The 25,297-nt window shown below is 46.3% G+C and overlaps 1 protein-coding gene and 1 long non-coding RNA gene across 4 annotated transcripts in view; one reads left to right on the top strand and one right to left on the bottom strand.

Annotated features, from left to right (window-relative positions):
• The window catches only part of LOC127913234 (nuclear factor of activated T-cells, cytoplasmic 3-like), a 103,895-nt gene that overhangs the window by 23,677 nt on the left and 54,921 nt on the right, over window positions 1-25,297 (bottom strand). For 2 of the 3 annotated variants that reach the window (XM_052485060.1, XM_052485064.1), the window contains exons 4-8: window positions 11,368-11,567; window positions 10,516-10,712; window positions 10,151-10,291; window positions 1,243-1,298; window positions 915-1,041 (exon numbers count right to left, since the gene is read on the bottom strand). In XM_052485060.1, coding sequence (XP_052341020.1) covers window positions 915-1,041; window positions 1,243-1,298; window positions 10,151-10,291; window positions 10,516-10,712; window positions 11,368-11,567 — 721 coding nt within the window. The remainder of the gene's footprint in view (window positions 1-914; window positions 1,042-1,242; window positions 1,299-10,150; window positions 10,292-10,515; window positions 10,713-11,367; window positions 11,568-25,297) is intronic. The other variant, XM_052485061.1, reaches the window with a different exon arrangement.
• On the top strand, window positions 17,056-18,654 carry LOC127913235 (uncharacterized). The gene is made up of 3 exons (XR_008085353.1): window positions 17,056-17,255; window positions 17,564-17,640; window positions 17,718-18,654. It is a non-coding gene; the product is annotated as an uncharacterized LOC127913235 (long non-coding RNA).

A 25,297-nucleotide genomic window follows, 5' to 3' on the forward strand; every position in this document is an offset into this window, starting at 1 on the left:
ATCTGCTTTCTGTCAATCCCCCTGAGAGGTCAACAGAGGAGTGACAAGCAGGTTTCAACGTGACTCCACATGATCCTGTTCCAGTATGTCTTTAGAACACTCCAACTGCCACACATACCACACAACTGCTACATCATATAAATGTGGTTGATGAGATGTTAGCTAAACACCACGTGTTGCCAGATCTAATCATCTGCAGTGGAACACAACCGCCAGTGATTCTAAAGACTTCCGATTCAAGCACTATGATTGGTGTAGAATAGAGGTCGAGCGATTAATCGGAATGGCCAATTAATTCGGGCCGATTTCAAGTTTTCATAACAATCGGAAATCTGTATTTTTGGGCGCCGATTTGCCGATTTTTGTAGACCTTTATTTAAGTAGGCAAGTCAGTTAAGAACGCATTCTTTTCCAAGACGGCCTAGGAACGGTGAGTTAACTGTCTCGTTCAGGGGCAGAACGGCAGATTTTCACCTTGTCAGTTTGGGGGATCCAATCTTGCAACCTTACAGTTAACTAGTCCAACGCAATAACGACCTGCCTCTCTCTCGTTGCACTCCACAAGGAGACTGCCTGTTACGCGAATGCAGTAAGCCAAGGTAAGTTGCTAGCTAGCATTAAACTTATCTTATAAAAAAACAATCAATCATAATCACTAGTTAACTACACATGGTTGATGATATTACTAGATATTATCTAGCGTGTCCTGCGTTGCATATAATCTGACTGAGCAGACACGTATCTAAGTATCTGACTGAGCAGACACGTATCTAAGTATCTGACTGAGCAGACACGTATCTAAGTATCTGACTGAGCAGACACGTATCTAAGTATCTGACTGAGCGATGGTATTGGTATCGGCATTGAAAAATCATAATCGGTCGACCTCTAGTGTAGAATGTAGATCCTCCTACCTGACAGGTAAGTGAAGCGTTGTGATTGGCTCCTTTTCCGTTTGCCGTTACACACGTAGAACTGCACCTGAACAGCCGAGGTCACGGTCTTACTGTGGTAGGGAGGGACCTCCACTACGACGCTCGACTGGGAGAAGGATCCAACACAGTCAACGTTTTCACTTTTCACAGACATTCACATTAGTCAGGATACTTTAGTAATAATGAATGAATAATGCTACATCAATATAACAGCTGTAAAAATATAGCCTAATGATACAGTATAATATACATCATGTTTGTGACAGCTAAGCTACAGAGAGGTGTAGAAAGCTTGTGTTTTACTTACTCCTTGACTTTTCTCACGGATGATTTTCGCCTCCACTTCCCACTGGGGTCGTCCATCTAAAAAGACAAAAAGAGAGAGAGAAGACATGACAGATGAGTAAAACACATTGTAGGACTCCATTTTGACAGACGGCAAGACCACAGCATTCCCACTCCAGGCTGGGCCTGGCGAGAGACAATGCATTCGGCTCTTAGTCTGCTTTTCAAATTATGTGTGAATTAATGAATAAATGGCAGAATGGCACCCATAGGGATTCAGCATAGAGTCAACCCACCTCCTCCTCCTCCACAAACAGATGGAGTCAACAGACAAATTTGACACAAAGGACTCCATCAAATCCTCCCCTAATTGAATTGCCAGCTCTTGGATTAATTCCTATATCAATGTGAATCTGGGAGGAAGTGAATTATAGTATCTGTCAAATAGTTTTAAAATAGAAAACCAAGACCATTAAATCTAAAGATCATACAGTAATGCTGAGTTGAATAAGTCAAGTAGCTCAATGCACCTGACATGCAATACACTCTGGCCAAAGAACCTAATTATGAAGACAATCTATGATCATTGCACTATATTTCAGACCAATCTTTAAGTCTTGTATAATATTTTGGAATGTATCTTCTGGGTTACGGTCTATTTTCCTAATGATCATCATGTCAGTTTCACGCCCTGGCCTTAGTTATCTTTGTTTTCTTGATTATTTTGGTTAGGTCAGAGTGTGACATGGGGGATTTATGTGTTTTGTCTGGTCTAGGGTTTTTTGTATGTCTATGGTTGCCTAGATTGGTTCTCAATTAGAGGCAGCTGTCTATCGTTGTCTCTGATTGGGAACCATATTTAGGCAGCCATATTCTGTGGGTACTTTGTGGGTGGTTGTCTTCTGTCTTTGTGTCATTGCACCAGATAGGACTGTTTTGGTTTTCACATTTGTTGTTTTGTATTTTGTAGTGTTCTCGTTTATCGTCTATATTAAACATGTTGAACACTAACCACGCTGCATTTTGGTCCTCCTCTCCTCTCCGTTACAGTCAGTGTAAGACTCCCTGCCCCAGCAGATATGGCTCAATATGAACCACAGAAAAACTTCGGAAAGCAGAGGGATTTCAATTGGTTTTGGCTGGGGGACCAGAACCATCTCAATGATGTCATCTTTATGGACACAAAAACTCTGTGGAGAGTATTTTTACAGCTATTAAAAAGTAATCAAAGTCTAAATATCCTGCTGTTTGTCTTGCCTGGTTAACATTATGGAGAGACGAGTGGAATAACTATATTTATTTAAAATCCCCTCCTCCCTCCGCCGGTCGGTCCACCACACGCTAGGCTGCCAGAGTTCTGGCTGGCTTAGGAAAGGAAACATCCCCTTATTTTCCAGTTTTCCTCCTACAGATCTAATGATCTGGCCAGACATCTTAGGCATCCAGCCATTCAGAAAAACAGTTGAGAGAATTATAACGGGCTGCTGCGTTTAAGGAGGTCACGATCATCACAACTACTAAATCAGATATGTATTCAGTTACTACTGCACAACTACTGCAGTCACGTACAGTAGTAAGTAGCTACAACTTTTTTTTATGGCATGATGCCACACTAACTTGCAATTGAAAATGGGTCTGTTTCATGCTGTTCATAACATATGGATCTGATTACATCTGACTGTACCTGTGTTACTTCTCCGCTTCCCCAAAACAATCTGCCCTAATGCCTGCTGAAAGACTCCCCATCTTTACAATGGGATCGTATAGCTGTACTGTAGTTATAGGCCAAGTCCTGTACATCTACAGTATTCTGCTTTTTCTTTCCAAACGCTTCCCCTTCTAATAGCCATCTATAGTAGATGGCCCTTCTCTGATCTCCTCTTAACTGATAACTGTTCAGAGAGATAACATACTACTTTAGTTAGGAAGACCCTTGATCTCATCCTAACAGAGGCAGATGACAGTCTTTGCCCCAGTAATCCTGTGGTGCCTTAGACTCTTCTATAGAGCTCAGTGGAGAGTCCACCATCCCACAGAATGAAACAGAACAGGTTTATGACATAAGCCACTTTAGGCTATTGTATCTCTACTGGAAGGTTCCTTCTCTTTTTGTGAAAGGGGGGCTCTAGCTACTCCTCTAGGTATCTGAGTCAGCTTTCTGGTAATGCCTGAATAATGACCTTGGGTTCCTTAGCTCTGTCTGACTTCAGCATACTGAGCGTATTTCTGCAGCACATGTTGACATTCAATAGGCAGGAGAGAGGAGGGAGAGGGCCCCACATGTACTGCCACCATCCTCCGCCCACCACTAAACAAGCTCCAACCTGATGACGAAGAGAAAACACATCCATCCACCCCTCACTCTCAGAGAAAAAACATGTTCTATATACACCCCTCTCTCAGAGAGTTAAAAACACATCCATGTGTTATGATATCTACCAAAACAATGAGGGCTATTCAGACAGCTAGAATAACTGTAGCTTGTAGACCTTTTGTAAGGAAGAAAGGAAAAACACTGATGCCTGGTGGGTTAAATGCAATTTCAATTCAACCACAGTTTTTCTTTACATCATTCTCCACTCGCCTTCTGCCCTCATCAAGGCCCTACAGTAGTCTTACAGTAGAGTCAGTCAGTAGAGTCAATCAGTAGTCTGTCAGTACAGTAGAGTCAGTAAGCCAGTATAATCAGTACAGTACAGTCAGTCAGGGAGTCAGTGGAGTACAGTCAGTCAGTAAGCCAGTAGAGTCAGTAAGCCAGTAGAGTCAGTACAGTCAGTCAGTAAGCCAGTAGAGTACAGTCAGTAAGCCAGTATAGTCAGTGCAGTACAGTCAGTCAGTAAGCCAGTAGAGTACAGTCAGTAAGCCAGTAGAGTCAGTACAGTACAGTCAGTCAGTAAGCCAGTAGAGTACAGTCAGTAAGCCAGTAGAGTCAGTATAGTAGTCAGTCAGTAAGCCAGTAGAGTACAGTCAGTAAGGTAGTATAGTCAGTACAGTACAGTCAGTAAGCCAGTAGTCAGTACAGTACAGTCAGTAAGCCAGTAGAGTAGGTCGAGTACAGTCAGTCAGTAAGCCAGTAGAGTCAGTAGAGAACAGTCAGTCAGCAAGCCAGTAGAGTACAGTCAGTAAGCCAGTATTGTCAGTACAGTACAGTCAGTCAGCAAGCCAGTAGAGTCGTCAGTCAGTAAGCCAGTAGAGCCAGTAAGCCAGTATAGTAAGTACAGTAGAGTCAGTACGCCAGTATAGTCAGTACAGTACAGTCAGTCAGTAAGCCAGTAGAGCCAGTAAGCCAGTATAGTAAGTACAGTAGAGTCAGTACGCCAGTATAGTCAGTACAGTACAGTCAGTCAGTAAGCCAGTAGAGCCAGTAAGCCAGTATAGTAAGTACAGTAGAGTCAGTACGCCAGTATAGTCAGTAGTCAGTACAGTAGTCAGTAAGCCAGTAGAGTCAGTAAGCCAGTAGAGCCAGTGTAGTGAGAACAGTACAGTAGAGTCATTAAGTCAGTAGTGTACAGTCAGTCAGTAAGCCAGTACGCCAGTAGTCAGTACAGTACAGTCAGTCAGTCAGTAAGCCAGTAGAGTACAGTAAGTCAGTACAGTACAATCAGTCAGTAAGCCAGTAGAGTCAGTAGAGTAGTCAGTAAGTAATCCAGTATAGTCAGTACAGTACAGTCAGTCAGTAAGCCAGTAGAGTCAGTAAGCCAGTAGAGCCAGTATAGTGAGTACAGTACAGTAGAGCCAGTAAGCCAGTAGAGTACAGTCAGTCAGTAAGCCAGTAGTCAGTAGGGTAGTCAGTAAGCCAGTAGAACCAGTAAGCCAGTAGAGCCAGTATAGTGAGTACAGTACAGTCAGTCAGTAAGCCAGTAGTCAGTAGAGTACAGTCAGTCAGTAAGCCAGTAGAGTCAGTAGGGCAGTCAGTCAGTCAGTATAGTGAGTACAGTACAGTAGAGCCAGTAACCCAGTAGAGTCAGTAGAGTACAGTCAGTCAGTAAGCCAGTACGCCAGTATAGTCAGTACAGTACAGTCAGTCAGTAAGACAGTAGAGTCAGTAGGCCAAAATACTCTGTCAGTAGCGTCAGTCAGTAGAGTCAGTCATTCCATCTACGGGTCCTTTTCCTGTTTGATGAGGTTCACTCTGGTCAAATAATATGTTTTTCCCCTCAGAATAATAATAATGATGCACTTTCATATTCTCCTTCCTCTGAGCCAAGCTGCTCACTCCCTCCCCCAGAGCAGGTAATAAAGTGATAGAAGTCAGCATGAAGCCAATGGATGTGATCCTGTTTCATCTGGACAGAGGGAAAGGACCTTTCTGCTTTTCCTAGCATTAGGAGGTGATGAGCGAACGAGCCAAAGACCAGACCTCACACTGACAGACCTGCTGTAGCCAGATGGACCAGAGTCGCCTGCCTGCATCATTATGGCTCCCCTTTCTCAACTACCTCTCTCACTATCTGCATGGCAGCCAACAAAGAACTGGTAAACTGGATGGACACACAACCAACTCACTAAAATAACTCAATTACTGCTTGTAATAAAAACATAATATGGTAATTTAGCAAACGTTTCTATTCAAAGTTACATTTATCATCTTTAAAAATGGGAATTGAACAAGTCCAGTAGAGAGTCCAGTAGAGATTCCATAAACTGTAATGTAGAACTTGTTATCAACTGGTGCCTGGAGCTAGGGATTCCTGTTACCCAACCCTCCTCTCTTCCTCTGTGCATTTAGGAGCGGCGTGCCGCCACTGCATTTATTTGTATGTATGCCTCAGGAAGACCCCATCCTTTCCCCCCAGGAAGACCCCATCCTACCCCCCACAGGAAGACCCCATCCTATCCCCCCAGGAAGACCCCACCCTATCCCCCCAGGAAGACTCCATCCACCAACCCCCGCATGAAGTCCCCACCCTACCCCCCGCAGGTAACAGACTATACATTAACTAACTAACCACAATAAACTTGTCTTTCACACTCAACGTGATTCCACTGTTGTACTCGGTTTATGGAAGGAGAAGGAGTCATTACTACTCTCTTCCTCTCCTCTCTTTATTCCATCCCTCCATCCGCTCGCTCCAATCAGGCATGTTCTGCAATAAGCGTCTGGATTAGCCTTGATGAGGGACAATTTACACAAACCAGATCATCATTATCTCTCTCTTTCCCCCATGATGAGACATCATGTCTGCAGGGCCCAAGTTTCCTCCACTCCACTCCTAGGGTAAAGGTTTCCACTCAATTTCTCAAAATAATGTATCTTAGTCAATAAGTAACAGCCCCCTTGACTCTCCTCCGTGTTTGAACTTGATTCAGTTTGGCCTCTTTCACAAAGCTATGGTGGGCAGGCAGGGACTGGTTCACAGAACACTGTGCACCCTTTCACAGTTTCCATCCTGGAGCCCGCCCATACTTGTGTTTTATTACTGAAAGAGTTAGAGGAGGGAGAGTCTAAATAGTGGGTTGTAGTAAGTAAAGTTCAACCCAAGCGATTAATGTACAGTATGAGCAGAAGGACCGACCACACTCAGAGACGCTCTCTTCTTAAGTTAATACACTAAACAGGTCAGGGCAGGGCTAAATATTAACACTGATAAGGACTAGAGAGAGACTGAGGAGTCAGGTGTAAGCAGTAGATTGTACTGTGTGAGTGTGTGATAAACTGTGTGTCAGTCAGTAGCAGTAGTCAGATATGCTACCCATCTTTCTCTTGGGACGGACAGATAAGATCAGAAAAAGAGACTGAGATCAATTTTTAGTGGCTCTTGCTCTTGAGATTTGTGTGTATTATAACTCATAACTCAGTAGTAACATTCCATGGATGACAGAAAAAGATGTGCCTTAAATAGTAGAGCAGTGCTAGTGGGCGGGATAGCGGCATGGTGTGGAACGCACCCCAGGGCTGTAGGAGGCATGGGACTGTTCTTTTTCCAGGTGTTTCTATCTAGTTGGGTCTGACTCTTCCTCCGCAGTCAGTAAATCAGCCATTGGAACCTGTTTGAACTCTGTGTTGAAAGAGGTGATTGGTGATGGTGACGTTCTATCTAGAGGATGTTGAGAAGGGCCCTTACACTCCAGCTGTTTTCTACACAACAATGGCTATGTTGTTGCAACAGCGCCTCCTCAGGAGGCTGAAGAAATGTGGCTTGTCACCAAAAACACACAAACTTTTACAGATGCACAGTCGAGAGCATCCTGTCAGGCTGTATCATCACCTGGTACAGCAACTGCTCCACCCACAACCGTAAGACTCTTCAGAGGGTAGTGAGGTCTGCACAATGCATCACCGGGGGCAAACTACATGCCCTCCAGGACACCTACACCACCCGATGTTACAGGAAGGCCATAAAGATCATCAAGGACAACAACCACCCGAACCACTGCCTGTTCACCCCACTATCATCCAGAAGGCGAGGTCAGTGCAGGTGCATCAAAGCTGGGACAGAGAGACTGAAAAACAGCTTCTATCTCAAGGCCACCAGACTGTTAAACAGCCATCACTACCATTGAGTGGCTGCTGCCAACATACTGACTCAAATCTCTTGCCACTTTAATAATTAAAAACGGGATGTAATAAATGTATCACTAGTCACTTTAAACAATGCCACTTTATATAATGTTTACATACCCTACATTACTCATCTCATATGTATATACTGTACTCTATACCATCTACTGCATCTTGCCTATGCCGTTCGACCATCGCTCATCCATATATTTATATGTACATATTCTTATTCATTCCTTTACACTTGTGTGTATAAGGTAGTTGTTGTGAAATTGATAGATTACTTGTTAGATATTACTGCATGGTCGGAACTAGAAGCACAAACATTTCGCTACACTCGCAATAGCATCTGCTAACCATGTGTATGTGACCAATACATTTTGATTTGATTTTAGTTAAGCTGGAAGTACAGTACCTAAAGCAACCCAGATCTTGGATCAACTCACTGGATCCAAACTACAGAGTATTTGCTACTGTGGATATTCTAAGGTGTTTAATTTGGATGAACCAAACAGTATTATATACACTTGGAGTCAGAAGTTTACATAGACCGTAGCCAAATACATTTAAACTCAGTTTTTCACAATTCCTGACATTTAATCCTTGTAAAAATTCTGTGTCTTCGGTCAGTTAGGATCACCACTTTACTTAAAGAATGTGAAATGTCAGAATAATAGTAGAGACAATTATTTCTTTCAGCTTTTATTTCTTTCATCACATTCCCAGTGGGTCAGAAGTTTACATACACTCAATTAGTATTTGGTAGCATTGCTTTTAAATTGTTTAACTTGGGTCAAACGTTTCGGGTAGCCTTCCACAAGCTTCCCACAATAAGGTGGGTGATTTGTGGTCCATTCCTCCTGAGAGAGCTGGTCTAACTGGGTCAGGTTTGTAGGCATCCTTACTCACACACGCCTTTTCAGTTCTGCCCACACATTTTCTATTGGATTGAGGTCAGGGCGTTGTGATGGCCACTCCAATACCTTGACTTTGTTGTCCTTAAGCCATTTTGCCACAACTTTGGAAGTATACTTGGGGCCATTGTCCATTTGGAAAACACATTTGCGACCAAGCTTTAACTTCCTGACTGATGTCTTGAGATGTTGCTTCAACATATCCACCTAATTTTCCTCTCTCATGATGCCATCTATTTGGTGAAGTGCACCAGTCCCTCCTGCAGCAAAGCACCCCCACAACATGATGCTGCCATCCCCATGCTTCACGGTTGGGATGGTGTTCTTCGGCTTGCAAGCCTTCCCCTTTTTCCTCCAAACACAACGATGGTCATTATGGCCAAACAGTTCTATTTTTGTTTCATCAGACCAGAGGACATTTCTCCAAAAAGTACGATATTTGTCCCCATGTGCAGTTGCAAACCGTAGTCTGGCTTATTTGTGGCGGTTTTGGAGCAGTGGCTTCTTCCTTGCTGAGTGGACTTTCAGGTTATGTCGATATAGGACTCATTTTACTGTGGATATAGATACTTTTGTACCTGTTCCCTCCAGCTTCTTCACAAGGTCCTTTGCTGTTGTTCTGGGATTGATTTGCACTTTTCACACCAAAGTACGTTCATCTCTAGGATACAAAACACGTCTCCTTCTTGAGCGGTATGACAGCTGCATGGTCACATGGTGTTTATACTTACGTACTATTGTTTGTACAGATGAACGTAGTACCTTCAGGCATTTGGAAATTGCTCCCAAGGATGAACCAGACTTGTGGAGGTCTACAATTCTTTTTCTGAGGTCTTTCCTGATTTATTTTTATTTGCCCATGATGTCAAGCAAAGAGGCACTGAGTTTGAAGGTAGGCCTTGAAATACATCCACAGGTACACCTCCAATTGACTCAAATTATGTCAATTAGCATGTCAATAACACAATCAACAGTGTACAACAGTGTACGTAAACTTCTGACCCACTGGAATTGTGATTCAGTAAATTGTAAGTGAAATAATCTGTCGGCAAACAATTGTTGGAAAAATGACTTGTGTCACATGTATAAAGTAGATGTCCTAACCCACTTGACAAAACTATAGTTTGTTAACAAGACATTTGTGGAGTGGTTGAAAAACGAGTTTTAATGACTCCAACCTAAGTGTATGTAAACTTCCGACTTCAACTGTATCTCATATAAAACCATTGTAGCAAGACGACAAACTAAAAATGATCTCTCCTGGTGCGTTGGACTGTTCGACCATGTGAATTGAGTCAGCTTGTGGGTCAACAATATTTTATTTGACTTTAGAGACACCATAGAGACCAACATCCCTTTTACAAGGGAGTCCTGCATACTGTATACACAATTTACTAAATAAAGTCAAATACAATATAATACAAATAATCAAGAAAAACAATCATATTCCTCAGCAAGGATGTCCCTAAGGATCTCCCCCTGTGTGTGAGACACTGTGTGTACAAGTCTCTTACCAGGGCCCTTCTCCAGGAATATGACCTTTGATTCGGGGAAGAAGTTGGATCCTGTGATGACCATCTCCTCTCCCCCGCTGACCAGACAGCCGGTCAGACTGGCCTTCTCTACCTGGGGAAGCTCCTGGGCCGAACGCTGGGCTGGGAGGATAGAGGAGAGGAGAGGGGTTTACATAGGCAGCAATGTACATATGAGAGAGAGACAGAGAAAAGATATGAGTGGGGGGGGCGGTAAAGAGAGAGAAAAGGGCTGTATGTATGTGTGTGTGTGTGTGTGTGTGTGTGTGTGTGTGTGTGTGTGTGTGTGTGTGTGTGTGTGTGTGTGTGTGTGTGTGTGTGTGTGTGAACAGGATCTGGATACTCACAACACTCCACAGGGATGGATGCAGCCTGTAGAGAGAGAACCTTCCCATTGGGCTGGGGAATGTGAACACGAAACACCACTCGCACACGCGTGTTCTTCCGCCCGATATCAGTCTCCCCCTTCCGCAGCTCAATGTCTGAGTTGCGCAGCTTCAGGATGCCAGCACAGTCAATACTGCAAGAGAGATAGGGAGGGGAGCTAAGCAACAGCCCCCGATTGGGTATCAATTAAGCAAAGGCTGAATGAATTCCATAATAAACCTTTGCCATCATATTGTGAAAGCATATCTATCTGAGTCAAATTACAAAGTGTAAATGCAGTAAATATGATTTATTAATGCTACAGCTATGAGGGAAACACCAAATCTAAGACAAAACATCTTGGAAAACCAGAGCCTTTGAAATTAAAGCCTAAATGTATACTTTGGTCAATGTAGATCCCTAAATAAGGTAATAAAGTGTATTGAAAGCATATTTTGCTTGGTGGGAAATTATCCTGCTGAACTTAACCCTCCTGTTGGTTTTGTGTGTATGTATGTATGTATGTATGTATGTATGTATGTATGTATGTATGTATGTATGTATGTATGTATGTATGTATGTGTGTATGTATGTATGTATGTATGTATGTATGTATGTATGTATGTATGTATGTATGTATGTATGTATGTATGTATGTATGTATGTATGTATGTATGTATGTATGTATGTATGTATGTGTGTGTCTGTGGATATTACGATCCCGTTTGATCATAAACTGTTATTTTTACACTTTCAAGGTCTTCCTCTGTGCTAGGAGGTAGGACTCATAATTCAACTGAGTAATGTAATCCTTGAGCGACCATGACACCCACCTGGCAGACATATTGTTTTCGGGAAGCAGAGGAATCTCGAGAACTTTGGTGCTGGAAATGATGATCTCCTGGCTGGCGGTGGCCACCGTTTTCCCAGTGATCCGATGCACCTGGTAGAAGGCGTGAGGTCTGAGGTAGCGGTCGTCTGCCGTGCCGATGAACATCTGTAGGTTGACAGGCTTCTCGTTGTAGCCCATCAGCTGAGACAAGGCAGAGATATGGAGGGAAGGGGGAGAAAAAAACATGAGTATGTAGATAGAGTCCATATGAGCATCGCACTTCCAGGACAATCTGCACATTTCCTTTACTTCCCAATGCCACTTCTCTCTTTTCTGGAGGGAGTCTAGCCTAAATGTCAGCTTCAAACATTCAAGTGAAAACCCCAGTCAGTCAGGAATTTCTGGCAGGATCTCTGGAGATTCATCTGGATCCCTCTACTTGGCCTCCAACCAGGTCAACACACACACACACACACACACACACACACACACACACACACACACACACACACACACACACACACACACACACACACACACACACACACACACACACACACACACACACACACACACACACACACACACACACACACACACACACACACACACACACACGTTCTCTTCCTCTAACTAAAGACCCTCATAATTTCCCCTTTGTCTACTCTCTGTTTTAACAGGGATCACAACCCGCATGTGCACAGATACCTCCAAAATCCCTTCTGCAGAGGAACCACCATCTAAGATCTTAGCCCAGTATTTTCCGAGACAAAGACCAAGCAAAAAACGAGGAGACACATTTTCAAAACACGAGAGAGAAATGAGAAAGAACATGGAAATGGAAAGGGAGTGAAAAAAAAAATCTTGAAAGACATTCTTTGGTGCACCACAGTGCCGGAAACAAAATGGCTACAACTTTACTGAATGGAGTGCAAACTTGGAAAAACAAGTCACCACGTATATGATATTCAACTCATTCTGTGTGGTCTATCGTGCACCTTTTAAAGAACCTTTTATTGGTGAAGCTGCGGTTTTGGGTTCTAGACTAAACCTGTCAGTGAAATTGCCAACCAACGCCCATGACCCTGATCCAGCTGTGGTGCCAGTGCCAGCTTGACCTGAGCCCTGGGCAGCCTGTGCAGCTGCTCTCTCCTTCTTGGCTCTTTCAGGAGCCAAAATGGCCATCAGCCTGCCATGCAGGTGAGAGGCCCTCCCCTCCATCCACTCCTCAGAGGGACAGAGAAAACACCGACAACACAATCCCACTACTGTTAGGAATGTTGTGCTTGGCAGGGGCCGTGACGGCAGGATGGCACCCCCTCCACCACAACTTCCACCCACCACCTCCCCGACCCAGCCAAGCCACATCCAACCCTTGGCTCCACTGCAGCTGGAGGGTTACCCCTGCTCCCCACCCTGCGTCACACACCGGTGTTACCGTTTGGGGAAAGAGAGAAAAAGGTTAGGTGTGGAAGGAGAAAAAAAAGAGAAAAGAAAGGAGGGGGGTTTGAGGGTGGGAGTTGTCATTATGCAGTCCACAGACCAACAGCAGCCAAAACAGTGAAATTATGGTCTGGATGGAAACAAGTATACCTGAGAAAAACACCAACCACCAAAAATCACATGCCGCTAGGTTTCAAAATATTTACTTTCTCTGAAACCAATTATTGGACATCCTTTTCCTTTCCAGCTCCAACTGAAAGCTTGACTGTGGTGGTGTGTGCTCACTTAGGGGGGAGAGATCCTATCAGCCACTCCATTGGTTTTTATTGAATTTTCAGACTATTTTCTCTCTGACTAAAACACATAGATGGGACCCAGCGGGGTCAGAATAGAGGTATGGGGGCCTGTTGGGGTCAGACAGAGTCAGTGGAGACGATGTGTTATGTTTAGTGGTCTTTGAGAGAAGACGAGTCCCCTGGGTATCATACAGGGTGGTAAAGACCTCTACTACTATAACGCTGAAGACAGGAGCAGGGTTCTAATGAGCATAAAGCCTCAGTGTTCTGAATAGGGGTAGGGAGCTGAGGTAGCCGGGACACACAGTCTGCAAGATGATGCTGGTCAGGGGCTTTGTTCACGCAGTGAACCCAAACCTACCCCCTCTCCCTGACCTCTAACCTCTGTGTGTTTGTGTTTGTGTTTGTGTTTGTGTGTGTGTGTGTGTGTGTGTGTGTGTGTGTGTGTGTGTGTGTGTGTGTGTGTGTGTGTGTGTGTGTGTGTGAGAGAGAAAGGTGGCAGGGTTTATGATGACCTGGCTCATCATAGGCCTAGTTACAGGTTACAAGGCCCGGCTGGTCTGGTCTGGCTGGTTAATTCATCTTCAGGGTAGATGGCAAAAAAAAAAAAAAAAGCAGGCCCAGCAGCTGCCCACTGCAGCCCTGCCAGGCTCAACTCAACCAGGTTAGTTCACTCTCCTCTGTGCTTTGCAGCTCCGCCTATTTATACAGGCAGGCACATCTAGGAAAGCACCAGCAACACATGGAGACCTTTAGAGTATGGGTGATTAGACCTGTTCTGTTCCATTTGGACTTGATTCTTAACCTTTCAACACACGGCAGACACATTACAGCTGAGCAGTAGGCCTACTTCCAATTCAGGTTGATGTGGTACTGGACAATTTGTATCAGTTAGAATTTCCAGTTCCACAATGCATTGTGGAGTACTGGGTGCTTACTAATCAAATGCAGCCACAGATTTAATGAACAAAAACCAAAGCATTTTGATATTGCATGCATTAGAACAATGGAGTAAAGAGCACCTGGCAGAGGGGCACACACAGGCTTAGGATAGAACTTAAAGTGACAGGGAAAGCCCCCTAAAGTCATTCCTAGCTGGATGTCTTGGAAGTGTGTGTGCCCTCTAAGCCTGCTCCTGTTGGACCTACAGGCTACAGGCTGATACCTAGGAGACAAGCTGACTCCTCCCTGACCCTGCACTGACTACGCTAAGAAGCTTTTGGACGGCCGGGGCGAAGCGTGCGAGGTCACATCCTTGTCTCACACTGTGACACACACACACACACTTCGGGCGATCAGCCTCAGAGGTGGTGCCATATTGCCCGTCGATACAAGGCCAGAGTCAGGGATAGGGCCTGTTGCATCCACAACACATTGGCACCCAGCTGAGCGGACAGGGTTGGTGAACAGTCCAGCCTAGTAATGGATTAGTCCATCAGAGCTTTTAAACAGAGGAAGAGAGGTGCACTATAATGGTCTCTTAGAACTACCATTGATTTAACCCTACCTGAATACAGAGACACAGCTGTTATAGTGCTATTAATATTGTCCCTACAGGGTTAGTCTTTGTAGGGTACCAGGTGAGTCGAGCAGAAAGGTAAAGTCTCATAAGAAATAGAGTACAACGAATCTCTGAGACAATGGATGTGCAGACTCTGACGGCAACTCCAAATGTCAAAAAAGCTTGTCTTCATTTTGGCAATTGAATATATTTAGATGTGCTGAAAGTTGTTTATACGGTCAACATTACTTCCTGTATAATATCCCCCTATTATGGGGTCATCCTCAATCCCTAGAGAACCCCATCAACATGAAATACATCAATGTGTGTGTGTCTGCATGTGTCTAGCTAACTAGTAATTATCATTACAATTACCTGTGATTGTAAACAAAACCTTAAAGTCTACTTTCAAAAAGCTCAAAGTCATTAGGCATGGCTTTATGAGGTGCTTTACAGTCTGTTATTACTTGTATAGATATGGCAAGCGGATTATGGAAGTGAGTACTGACTGACTGACTGACTGACTGACTGACTGACTGACTGAGTGTGTGTGTGTGTGAGTGTAAATCTGTGAGTGTGTGTGTGCGTGTAAATCTGTGAGTGTGTGGCGTTGTAACGTTTATTCACAGCACACCATGTGTGTTCCAGACAGCATATAGAGACTTTATGTTTCTGTGTGGGTGTGAAACTGTGAGAGCGCAGGGGGGTGAAAGAGAGAGAGAGAGAGGAAGGGACGTGACGAGCACTACAGCACAAAACGTGGTCAGAAATCAAGTATTGTTATTGTTTTGTGAAACCATGTTTCGTACTGAGGTGCTTTTCGCGTCTCTAAACAAAATACTCTGTTCACATGAAATACTTTGAACACCTGCAGTTCATCCTGGAGTAGAGGTTTCTGTAAAGACCTACTACACCAAGGCCTCTCTCAGTCTCTAGTCTATAACAAGAGGCCCAGGTCTGGAGTAGAAGTTTATGTAAAGACCTACTACACCAAGGCCTCTCTCAGTCTCTCGTCTATAACACGAGGCCCAGGTCTGGAGTAAAAGTTTCTGTAAAGACCTACTACACCAAGGTCTCTCTCATTCTCTCGTCTATAACACGAGGCCCAGGTCTGGAGTAGAAGTTTCTGTAAAGACCCACTACACCAAGGCCTTTCTCGGTCTCTAGTCTATAACATGAGGCCCAGGTCTGGAGTAGAAGTTTCTGTAAAGACCTACTACACCAAGGCCTCTCTCAGTCTCTAGTCTATAACACGAGGCCCAGGTCTGGAGTAAAAGTTTCTGTAAAGACCTACTACACCAAGGCCTTTCTCGGTCTCTTGTCTATAACACGAGGCCCAGGTCTGGAGTAGAAGTTTCTGTAAAGACCTACTACACCAAGGCCTCTCTCAGTCTCTAGTCTATAACACGAGGCCCAGGTCTGGAGTAGAAGTTTATGTAAAGACCTACTACACCAAGGCCTCTCTCAGTCTCTCGTCTATAACACGAGGCCCAGGTCTGGAGTAGAAGTTTCTGTAAAGACCCACTACACCAAGGCCTTTCTCGGTCTCTAGTCTATAACACGAGGCCCAGGTCTGGAGTAGAAGTTTCTGTAAAGACCTACTACACCAAGGCCTCTCTCAGTCTCTAGTCTATAACACGAGGCCCAGGTCTGGAGTAGAAGTTTATGTAAAGACCTACTACACCAAGGCCTCTCCCAGTCTCTCGTCTATAACACGAGGCCCAGGTCTGGAGTAAAAGTTTCTGTAAAGACCTACTACACCAAGGTCTCTCTCAGTCTCTCGTCTATAACACGAGGCCCAGGTCTGGAGTAGAAGTTTCTGTAAAGACCCACTACACCAAGGCCTTTCTCGGTCTCTAGTCTATAACACGAGGCCCAGGTCTGGAGTAGAAGTTTCTGTAAAGACCTACTACACCAAGGCCTCTCTCAGTCTCTAGTCTATAACACGAGGCCCAGGTCTGGAGTAGAAGTTTCTGTAAAGACCTACTACACCAAGGCCTCTCTCAGTCTCTCGTCTATAACATGAGGCCCAGGTCTGGAGTAGAAGTTTCTGTAAAGACCTACTACACCAAGGTCTCTCTCATTCTCTCGTCTATAACACGAGGCCCAGGTCTGGAGTAGAAGTTTCTGTAAAGACCCACTACACCAAGGCCTTTCTCGGTCTCTAGTCTATAACATGAGGCCCAGGTCTGGAGTAGAAGTTTCTGTAAATACCTACTACACCAAGGCCTCTCTCAGTCTCTCGTCTATAACACGAGGCCCAGGTCTGGAGTAGAAGTTTCTGTAAAGACCTACTACACCAAGGTCTCTCTCATTCTCTCGTCTATAACACGAGGCCCAGGTCTGGAGTAGAAGTTTCTGTAAAGACCCACTACACCAAGGCCTTTCTCGGTCTCTAGTCTATAACACGAGGCCCAGGTCTGGAGTAGAAGTTTCTGTAAAGACCTACTACACCAAGGCCTCTCTCAGTCTCTCGTCTATAACATGAGGCCCAGGTCTGGAGTAGAAGTTTCTGTAAAGACCTACTACACCAAGGCCTCTCTCAGTCTCTAGTCTATAACACAAGGCCCAGGTCTGGAGTAGAAGTTTCTGTAAAGACCTACTACACCAAGGCCTCTCTCAGTCTCTAGTCTATAACACAAGGCCCAGGTCTGGAGTAGAAGTTTCTGTAAAGACCTACTACACCAAGGCCTTTCTCGGTCTCTTGTCTATAACACGAGGCCCAGGTCTGGAGTAGAAGTTTCTGTAAAGACCTACTACACCAAGGCCTCTCTCAGTCTCTAGTCTATAACACGAGGCCCCGGTCTGGAGTAGAAGTTTCTGTAAAGACCTACTACACCAAGGCCTCTCTCAGTCTCTAGTCTATAACACGAGGCCCAGGTCTGGAGTAGAAGTTTCTGTAAAGACCTACTACACCAAGGCCTCTCTCAGTCTCTAGTCTATAACACGAGGCCCAGGTCTGGAGTAGAAGTTTATGTAAAGACCTACTACACCAAGGCCTCTCTCAGTCTCTAGTCTATAACACGAGGCCCAGGTCTGGAGTAGAAGTTTCTGTAAAGACCTATTACACCAAGGCCTCTCTCAGTCTCTAGTCTATAACACGAGGCCCAGGTCTGGAGTAGAAGTTTATGTAAAGACCTACTACACCAAGGCCTCTCTCAGTCTCTAGTCTATAACACGAGGCCCAGGTCTGGAGTAGAAGTTTCTGTAAAGACCTATTACACCAAGTCCTCTCTCAGTCTCTAGTCTATAACACAAGGCCCAGGTCTGGAGTAGAAGTTTCTGTAAAGACCTACTACACCAAGGCCTTTCTCGGTCTCTAGTCTATAACACGATGCCCAGGTCTGGTAGCGAGCCATCATGTTATCAAACACACTCAGCAGATGTGGGCTGCTCCAAATGAAATAATCCGTCAGGTAAAACTGATTAGGGCCTGACTGTAGAGTAGAAAAAGCCCTGCATCAGCACTCCCAGTGAGTCAACACCACACGGTTAAACAGAACAAAAACAGAAGACAGAGATGGCTAATCTAACAACCTCTGACATTTAAAACTACTTCCAAAATAACTATTTTCTTTGCCATTTCTGTTTTTCAGTCCCAACATCATAGCAAGGCTACACCTTTCCAAATACTGTAATGTGTAAACTGTAATGTAAACATAACACATGGGAGGACAAATAGGCAAAACATACAGACACACACACACACGTAGGCACAGGCAGAGTAGACACACGCAGACACACACACACACACACACACACACACACACACACACACACACACACACACACACACACACACACACACACACACACACACACACACACACACACACACACGTAGGCACAGGCAGAGTAGACACACACAGACACACACACACACGTAGGCACAGGCAGAGTAGACACACGCAGACACACACACACACACACACACGTAGGCTCAGGCAGAGTAGACACACGCAGACACACACACGTAGGCACAGGCAGAGTAGACACACACACGTAGACACAGGCTGAGTAGACACACCCAGACACACACACAGGCAGAGTAGACACACACACACACACACACACACACACACACACACACACACACACACACACACACACACACACACACACACACACACACACACACACACACACACACACACACACACACACACACACACACAGGCAGAGTAGACACACGCAGACACACACACATGTAGACACAGGCAGAAGACACACACACACATACAGAGTAGACACACGCAGACACACACACACATACAGAGTAGACACAGGCAGACACACACACGTAGACACAGGCAGAGTAGACACACGCAGACACACACACACATGTAGACACAGGCAGAAGACACACACACACAGACAGAGTAGACACACGCAGACACACACACACGTAGACACAGGCAGAGTAGACACACACATGTAGACACAGGCAGAGTAGACACACACATGTAGACACAGGCAGAGTAGACACACGCAGGCACACACACATGTAGACACAGGCAGAAGACACACACATGTAGACACAGGCAGTAGACACACACACACAGACAGAGTAGACACACGCAGACACACACACGTAGACACAGGCAGAGTAGACACACACATGTAGACACAGGCAGAGTAGACACACACATGTAGACACAGGCAGAGTAGACACACACACACACAGGCAGAGTAGACACACACAGGTAGACACAGGCAGAGTAGACACACACACAGGTAGACACAGGCAGAGTAGACACACACATGTAGACACAGGCAGAGTAGACACACACATGTAGACACAGGCAGAGTAGACACACACACACACAGGCAGAGTAGACACACACATGTAGACACAGGCAGAGTAGACACACACACACACAGGCAGAGTAGACACACACATGTAGACACAGGCAGAGTAGACACACACATGTAGACACAGGCAGAGTAGACACACACACACACAGGCAGAGTAGACACACACATGTAGACACAGGCAGAGTAGACACACACATGTAGACACAGGCAGAGTAGACACACACACACACAGGCAGAGTAGACACACACACGTAGACACAGGCAGAGTAGACACACACATGTAGACACAGGCAGAGTAGACACACACACACACAGGCAGAGTAGACACACACATGTAGACACAGGCAGAGTAGACACACACATGTAGACACAGGCAGAGTAGACACACACATGTAGACACAGGCAGAGTAGACACACACACACACAGGCAGAGTAGACACACACATGTAGACACAGGCAGAGTAGACACACACATGTAGACACAGGCAGAGTAGACACACACATGTAGACACAGGCAGAGTAGACACACACACACACAGGCAGAGTAGACACACACACGTAGACACAGGCAGAGTAGACACACACATGTAGACACAGGCAGAGTAGACACACACACACACAGGCAGAGTAGACACACACAGGTAGACACAGGCAGAGTAGACACACACACGTAGACACAGGCAGAGTAGACACACACATGTAGACACAGGCAGAGTAGACACACACATGTAGACACAGGCAGAGTAGACACACACACACACACACACACAGGCAGAGTAGACACACACATGTAGACACAGGCAGAGTAGACACACACACACAGACAGACACAGGCAGAGTAGACACACACATGTAGACACAGGCAGAGTAGACACACACACACACAGGCAGAGTAGACACACACACGTAGACACAGGCAGAGTAGACACACACATGTAGACACAGGCAGAGTAGACACACACACACACACACACAGGCAGAGTAGACACACACATGTAGACACAGGCAGAGTAGACACACACACACACACACACACAGGCAGAGTAGACACACACATGTAGACACAGGCAGAGTAGACACACACACACACACACACACACACAGGCAGAGTAGACACACACAGGTAGACACAGGCAGAGTAGACACACACATGTAGACACAGGCAGAGTAGACACAGGCAGAGTAGACACACACAGGTAGACACAGGCAGAGTAGACACACACATGTAGACACAGGCAGAGTAGACACACACATGTAGACACAGGCAGAGTAGACACACACATGTAGACACAGGCAGAGTAGACACACACAGGTAGACACAGGCAGAGTAGACACACACATGTAGACACAGGCAGAGTAGACACACACATGTAGACACAGGCAGAGTAGACACACACATGTAGACACAGGCAGAGTAGACACACACAGGTAGACACACACATGTAGACACAGGCAGAGTAGACACACACAGGTAGACACACACATGTAGACACAGGCAGAGTAGACACACACAGGTAGACACACACATGTAGACACAGGCAGAGTAGACACACACATGTAGACACAGGCAGAGTAGACACACACACACACACACAGGCAGAGTAGACACACACACGTAGACACAGGCAGAGTAGACACACACAGGTAGACACAGGCAGAGTAGACACACACATGTAGACACAGGCAGAGTAGACACACACACGTAGACACAGGCAGAGTAGACACACACACGTAGACACAGGCAGAGTAGACACACACATGTAGACACAGGCAGAGTAGACACACACACGTAGACACAGGCAGAGTAGACACACACATGTAGACACAGGCAGAGTAGACACACACACGTAGACACAGGCAGAGTAGACACACACACGTAGACACAGGCAGAGTAGACACACACAGACACACACACAGGCAGAGTAGACACACCCAGACACACACACACACACACACACACACACACACACACACACACACACACACACACACACACACACACACACACACACACACACACACACACACACACACACACACACACACACACAGGCAGAGTAGACACACGCAGACACACACACATGTAGACACAGGCAGAAGACACACACACACATACAGAGTAGACACACGCAGACACACACACACATACAGAGTAGACACAGGCAGACACACACACGTAGACACAGGCAGAGTAGACACACGCAGACACACACACACGTAGACACAGGCAGAGTAGACACACACATGTAGACACAGGCAGAGTAGACACACACATGTAGACACAGGCAGAGTAGACACACGCAGGCACACACACATGTAGACACAGGCAGAAGACACACACATGTAGACACAGGCAGTAGACACACACACACAGACAGAGTAGACACACGCAGACACACACACGTAGACACAGGCAGAGTAGACACACACATGTAGACACAGGCAGAGTAGACACACACATGTAGACACAGGCAGAGTAGACACACACACACACAGGCAGAGTAGACACACACAGGTAGACACAGGCAGAGAAGACACACACACAGGTAGACACAGGCAGAGTAGACACACACACGTAGACACAGGCAGAGTAGACACACACATGTAGACACAGGCAGAGTAGACACACACACACACAGGCAGAGTAGACACACACATGTAGACACAGGCAGAGTGACACACAGGCAGAGTAGACACACACATGTAGACACAGGCAGAGTAGACACACACACACACACACAGGCAGAGTAGACACACACATGTAGACACAGGCAGAGTAGACACACACATGTAGACACAGGCAGAGTAGACACACACACACACAGGCAGAGTAGACACACACACGTAGACACAGGCAGAGTAGACACACACATGTAGACACAGGCAGAGTAGACACACACACACACACAGGCAGAGTAGACACACACATGTAGACACAGGCAGAGTAGACACACACATGTAGACACAGGCAGAGTAGACACACACATGTAGACACAGGCAGAGTAGACACACACACACACACAGGCAGAGTAGACACACACATGTAGACACAGGCAGAGTAGACACACACATGTAGACACAGGCAGAGTAGACACACACATGTAGACACAGACAGAGTAGACACACACACACACACAGGCAGAGTAGACACACACACGTAGACACAGGCAGAGTAGACACACACATGTAGACACAGGCAGAGTAGACACACACACACACAGGCAGAGTAGACACACACAGGTAGACACAGGCAGAGTAGACACACACACGTAGACACAGGCAGAGTAGACACACACATGTAGACACAGGCAGAGTAGACACACACATGTAGACACAGGCAGAGTAGACACACACACACACACACACACAGGCAGAGTAGACACACACATGTAGACACAGGCAGAGTAGACACACACACACAGACAGAGTAGACACACACATGTAGACACAGGCAGAGTAGACACACACAGGTAGACACAGGCAGAGTAGACACACACATGTAGACACAGGCAGAGTAGACACACACATGTAGACACAGGCAGAGTAGACACACACATGTAGACACAGGCAGAGTAGACACACACAGGTAGACACAGGCAGAGTAGACACACACATGTAGACACAGGCAGAGTAGACACACACATGTAGACACAGGCAGAGTAGACACACACATGTAGACACAGGCAGAGTAGACACACACAGGTAGACACACACATGTAGACACAGGCAGAGTAGACACACACAGGTAGACACACACATGTAGACACAGGCAGAGTAGACACACACAGGTAGACACACACATGTAGACACAGGCAGAGTAGACACACACATGTAGACACAGGCAGAGTAGACACACACACACACACACAGGCAGAGTAGACACACACATGTAGACACAGGCAGAGTAGACACACACACACACACACACAGGCAGAGTAGACACACACAGGTAGACACAGGCAGAGTAGACACACACATGTAGACACAGGCAGAGTAGACACACACATGTAGACACAGGCAGAGTAGACACACACAGGTAGACACAGGCAGAGTAGACACACACAGGTAGACACAGGCAGAGTAGACACACACATGTAGACACAGGCAGAGTAGACACACACAGGTAGACACAGGCAGAGTAGACACACACATGTAGACACAGGCAGAGTAGACACACACATGTAGACACAGGCAGAGTAGACACACACATGTAGACACAGGCAGAGTAGACACACACACACACAGGCAGAGTAGACACACACACGTAGACACAGGCAGAGTAGACACACACACGTAGACACAGGCAGAGTAGACACACACACGTAGACACAGGCAGAGTAGACACACACACGTAGACACAGGCAGAGTAGACACACACACACACACAGGCAGAGTAGACACACACACGTAGACACAGGCAGAGTAGACACACACACGTAGACACAGGCAGAGTAGACACACACACACACACACACACAGGCAGAGTAGACACACACACACACACACACACACACACACACACACACACACACACACACACACACACACACAGGCAGAGTAGGCACATGCAGACACACACACACAGGCAGAGTAGACACACACACACACACACAGGCAGAGTAGGCACATGCAGACACACACACAGAGATACAAACACGCACCCTCTGCCTGCTTGTTTCACATTCCTCGCCTCACATCCCCCACCAAATCCATGGTTGGTGTGAAATACCACAGGAGGGTGGTCTCTGCACTTTCTTAACCTCCTCAAATCCTCTGGGACCAGCTGGTCAATAAGATCTGATGGATCACGTCAGTCAGTAGTCATATTAAACCTGCTGACATTAATACCAGTCACATGTCTGAAACACACTGCACTGCTGCTGCTGGATATATGTCTGCGTCCCAAAAGCCACCCTATTCCCTACATAGTGCAGTAATTGCACTACTTTTTTACCAGGGAAATGGTTGAAAGCAGGTAGCTATGTAGGGACTAGAATGCCATTTGGAACACAACCATAGGCTGCCTGCTAGGTTACCTAAATATAAAACTGCTGGATACCATTGCAGATTCAGGTCTAAATAAAGAGAGGCTTATTTTGGTTCTGTGGCATCTGTTCCACTGATCCAGTATTAGAAGAGAAAACAGCCTGGCCGGCAGGGCCCAGGGAGAAGAGGGTGACATGAAACAAGGAGAAATTTAAAACAGCCTTTGAAAAGTGTTGAGGGATGGGTTGGGTTGGGTTGGGGCTAGGGCTGGGGTTGGGGCTAGGGCTGGGGCTAGGTTGGGCTGGGGCTGGGCGCTATATCACCAACAGAAGTGTAGCCCGCCAAACTTCACAGTGAGAGTGGCATGTTTCACCATGCCTAAATCCACCCTCCCCTTTCCCTTGCTCCTCACCTCTCCTCCTCACCCCCTTCAGCTCCGACCCTCTACCTCCCTCCCCTTTCCCTCGCTCCTCACCTCTCCTCCTCACCCCCTTCAGCTCCGACCCTCTACCTCCCTCCCCTTTCCCTCGCTCCTCCTCACCCCCTTCAGCTCCGACCCTCTACCACCCTCCCCTTTCCCTCGCTCCTCACCTCTCCTCCACACCCCCTTCAGCTCCGACCCTCTACCTCCCTCCCCTTTCCCTCGCTCCTCACCTCTCCTCCTCACCCCCTTCAGCTCCGACCCTCTACCTCCCTCCCCTTTCGCTTGCTCCTTACCTCTCCTCCTCACCCCCTTCAGCTCCGACCCTCTACCTCCCCCTCCCCTTTCCCTCGCTCCTCACCTCTCCTCCTCACCCCCTTCAGCTCCGACCCTCTACCTCCCTCCCCTTTCGCTTGCTCCTTACCTCTCCTCCACACCCCCTTCAGCTCCGACCCTCTACCTCCCTCCC

The sequence above is a fragment of the Oncorhynchus keta genome, chromosome 2, assembly GCF_023373465.1.
Source record: "Oncorhynchus keta strain PuntledgeMale-10-30-2019 chromosome 2, Oket_V2, whole genome shotgun sequence".
NCBI lineage: Eukaryota > Metazoa > Chordata > Actinopteri > Salmoniformes > Salmonidae > Oncorhynchus > Oncorhynchus keta.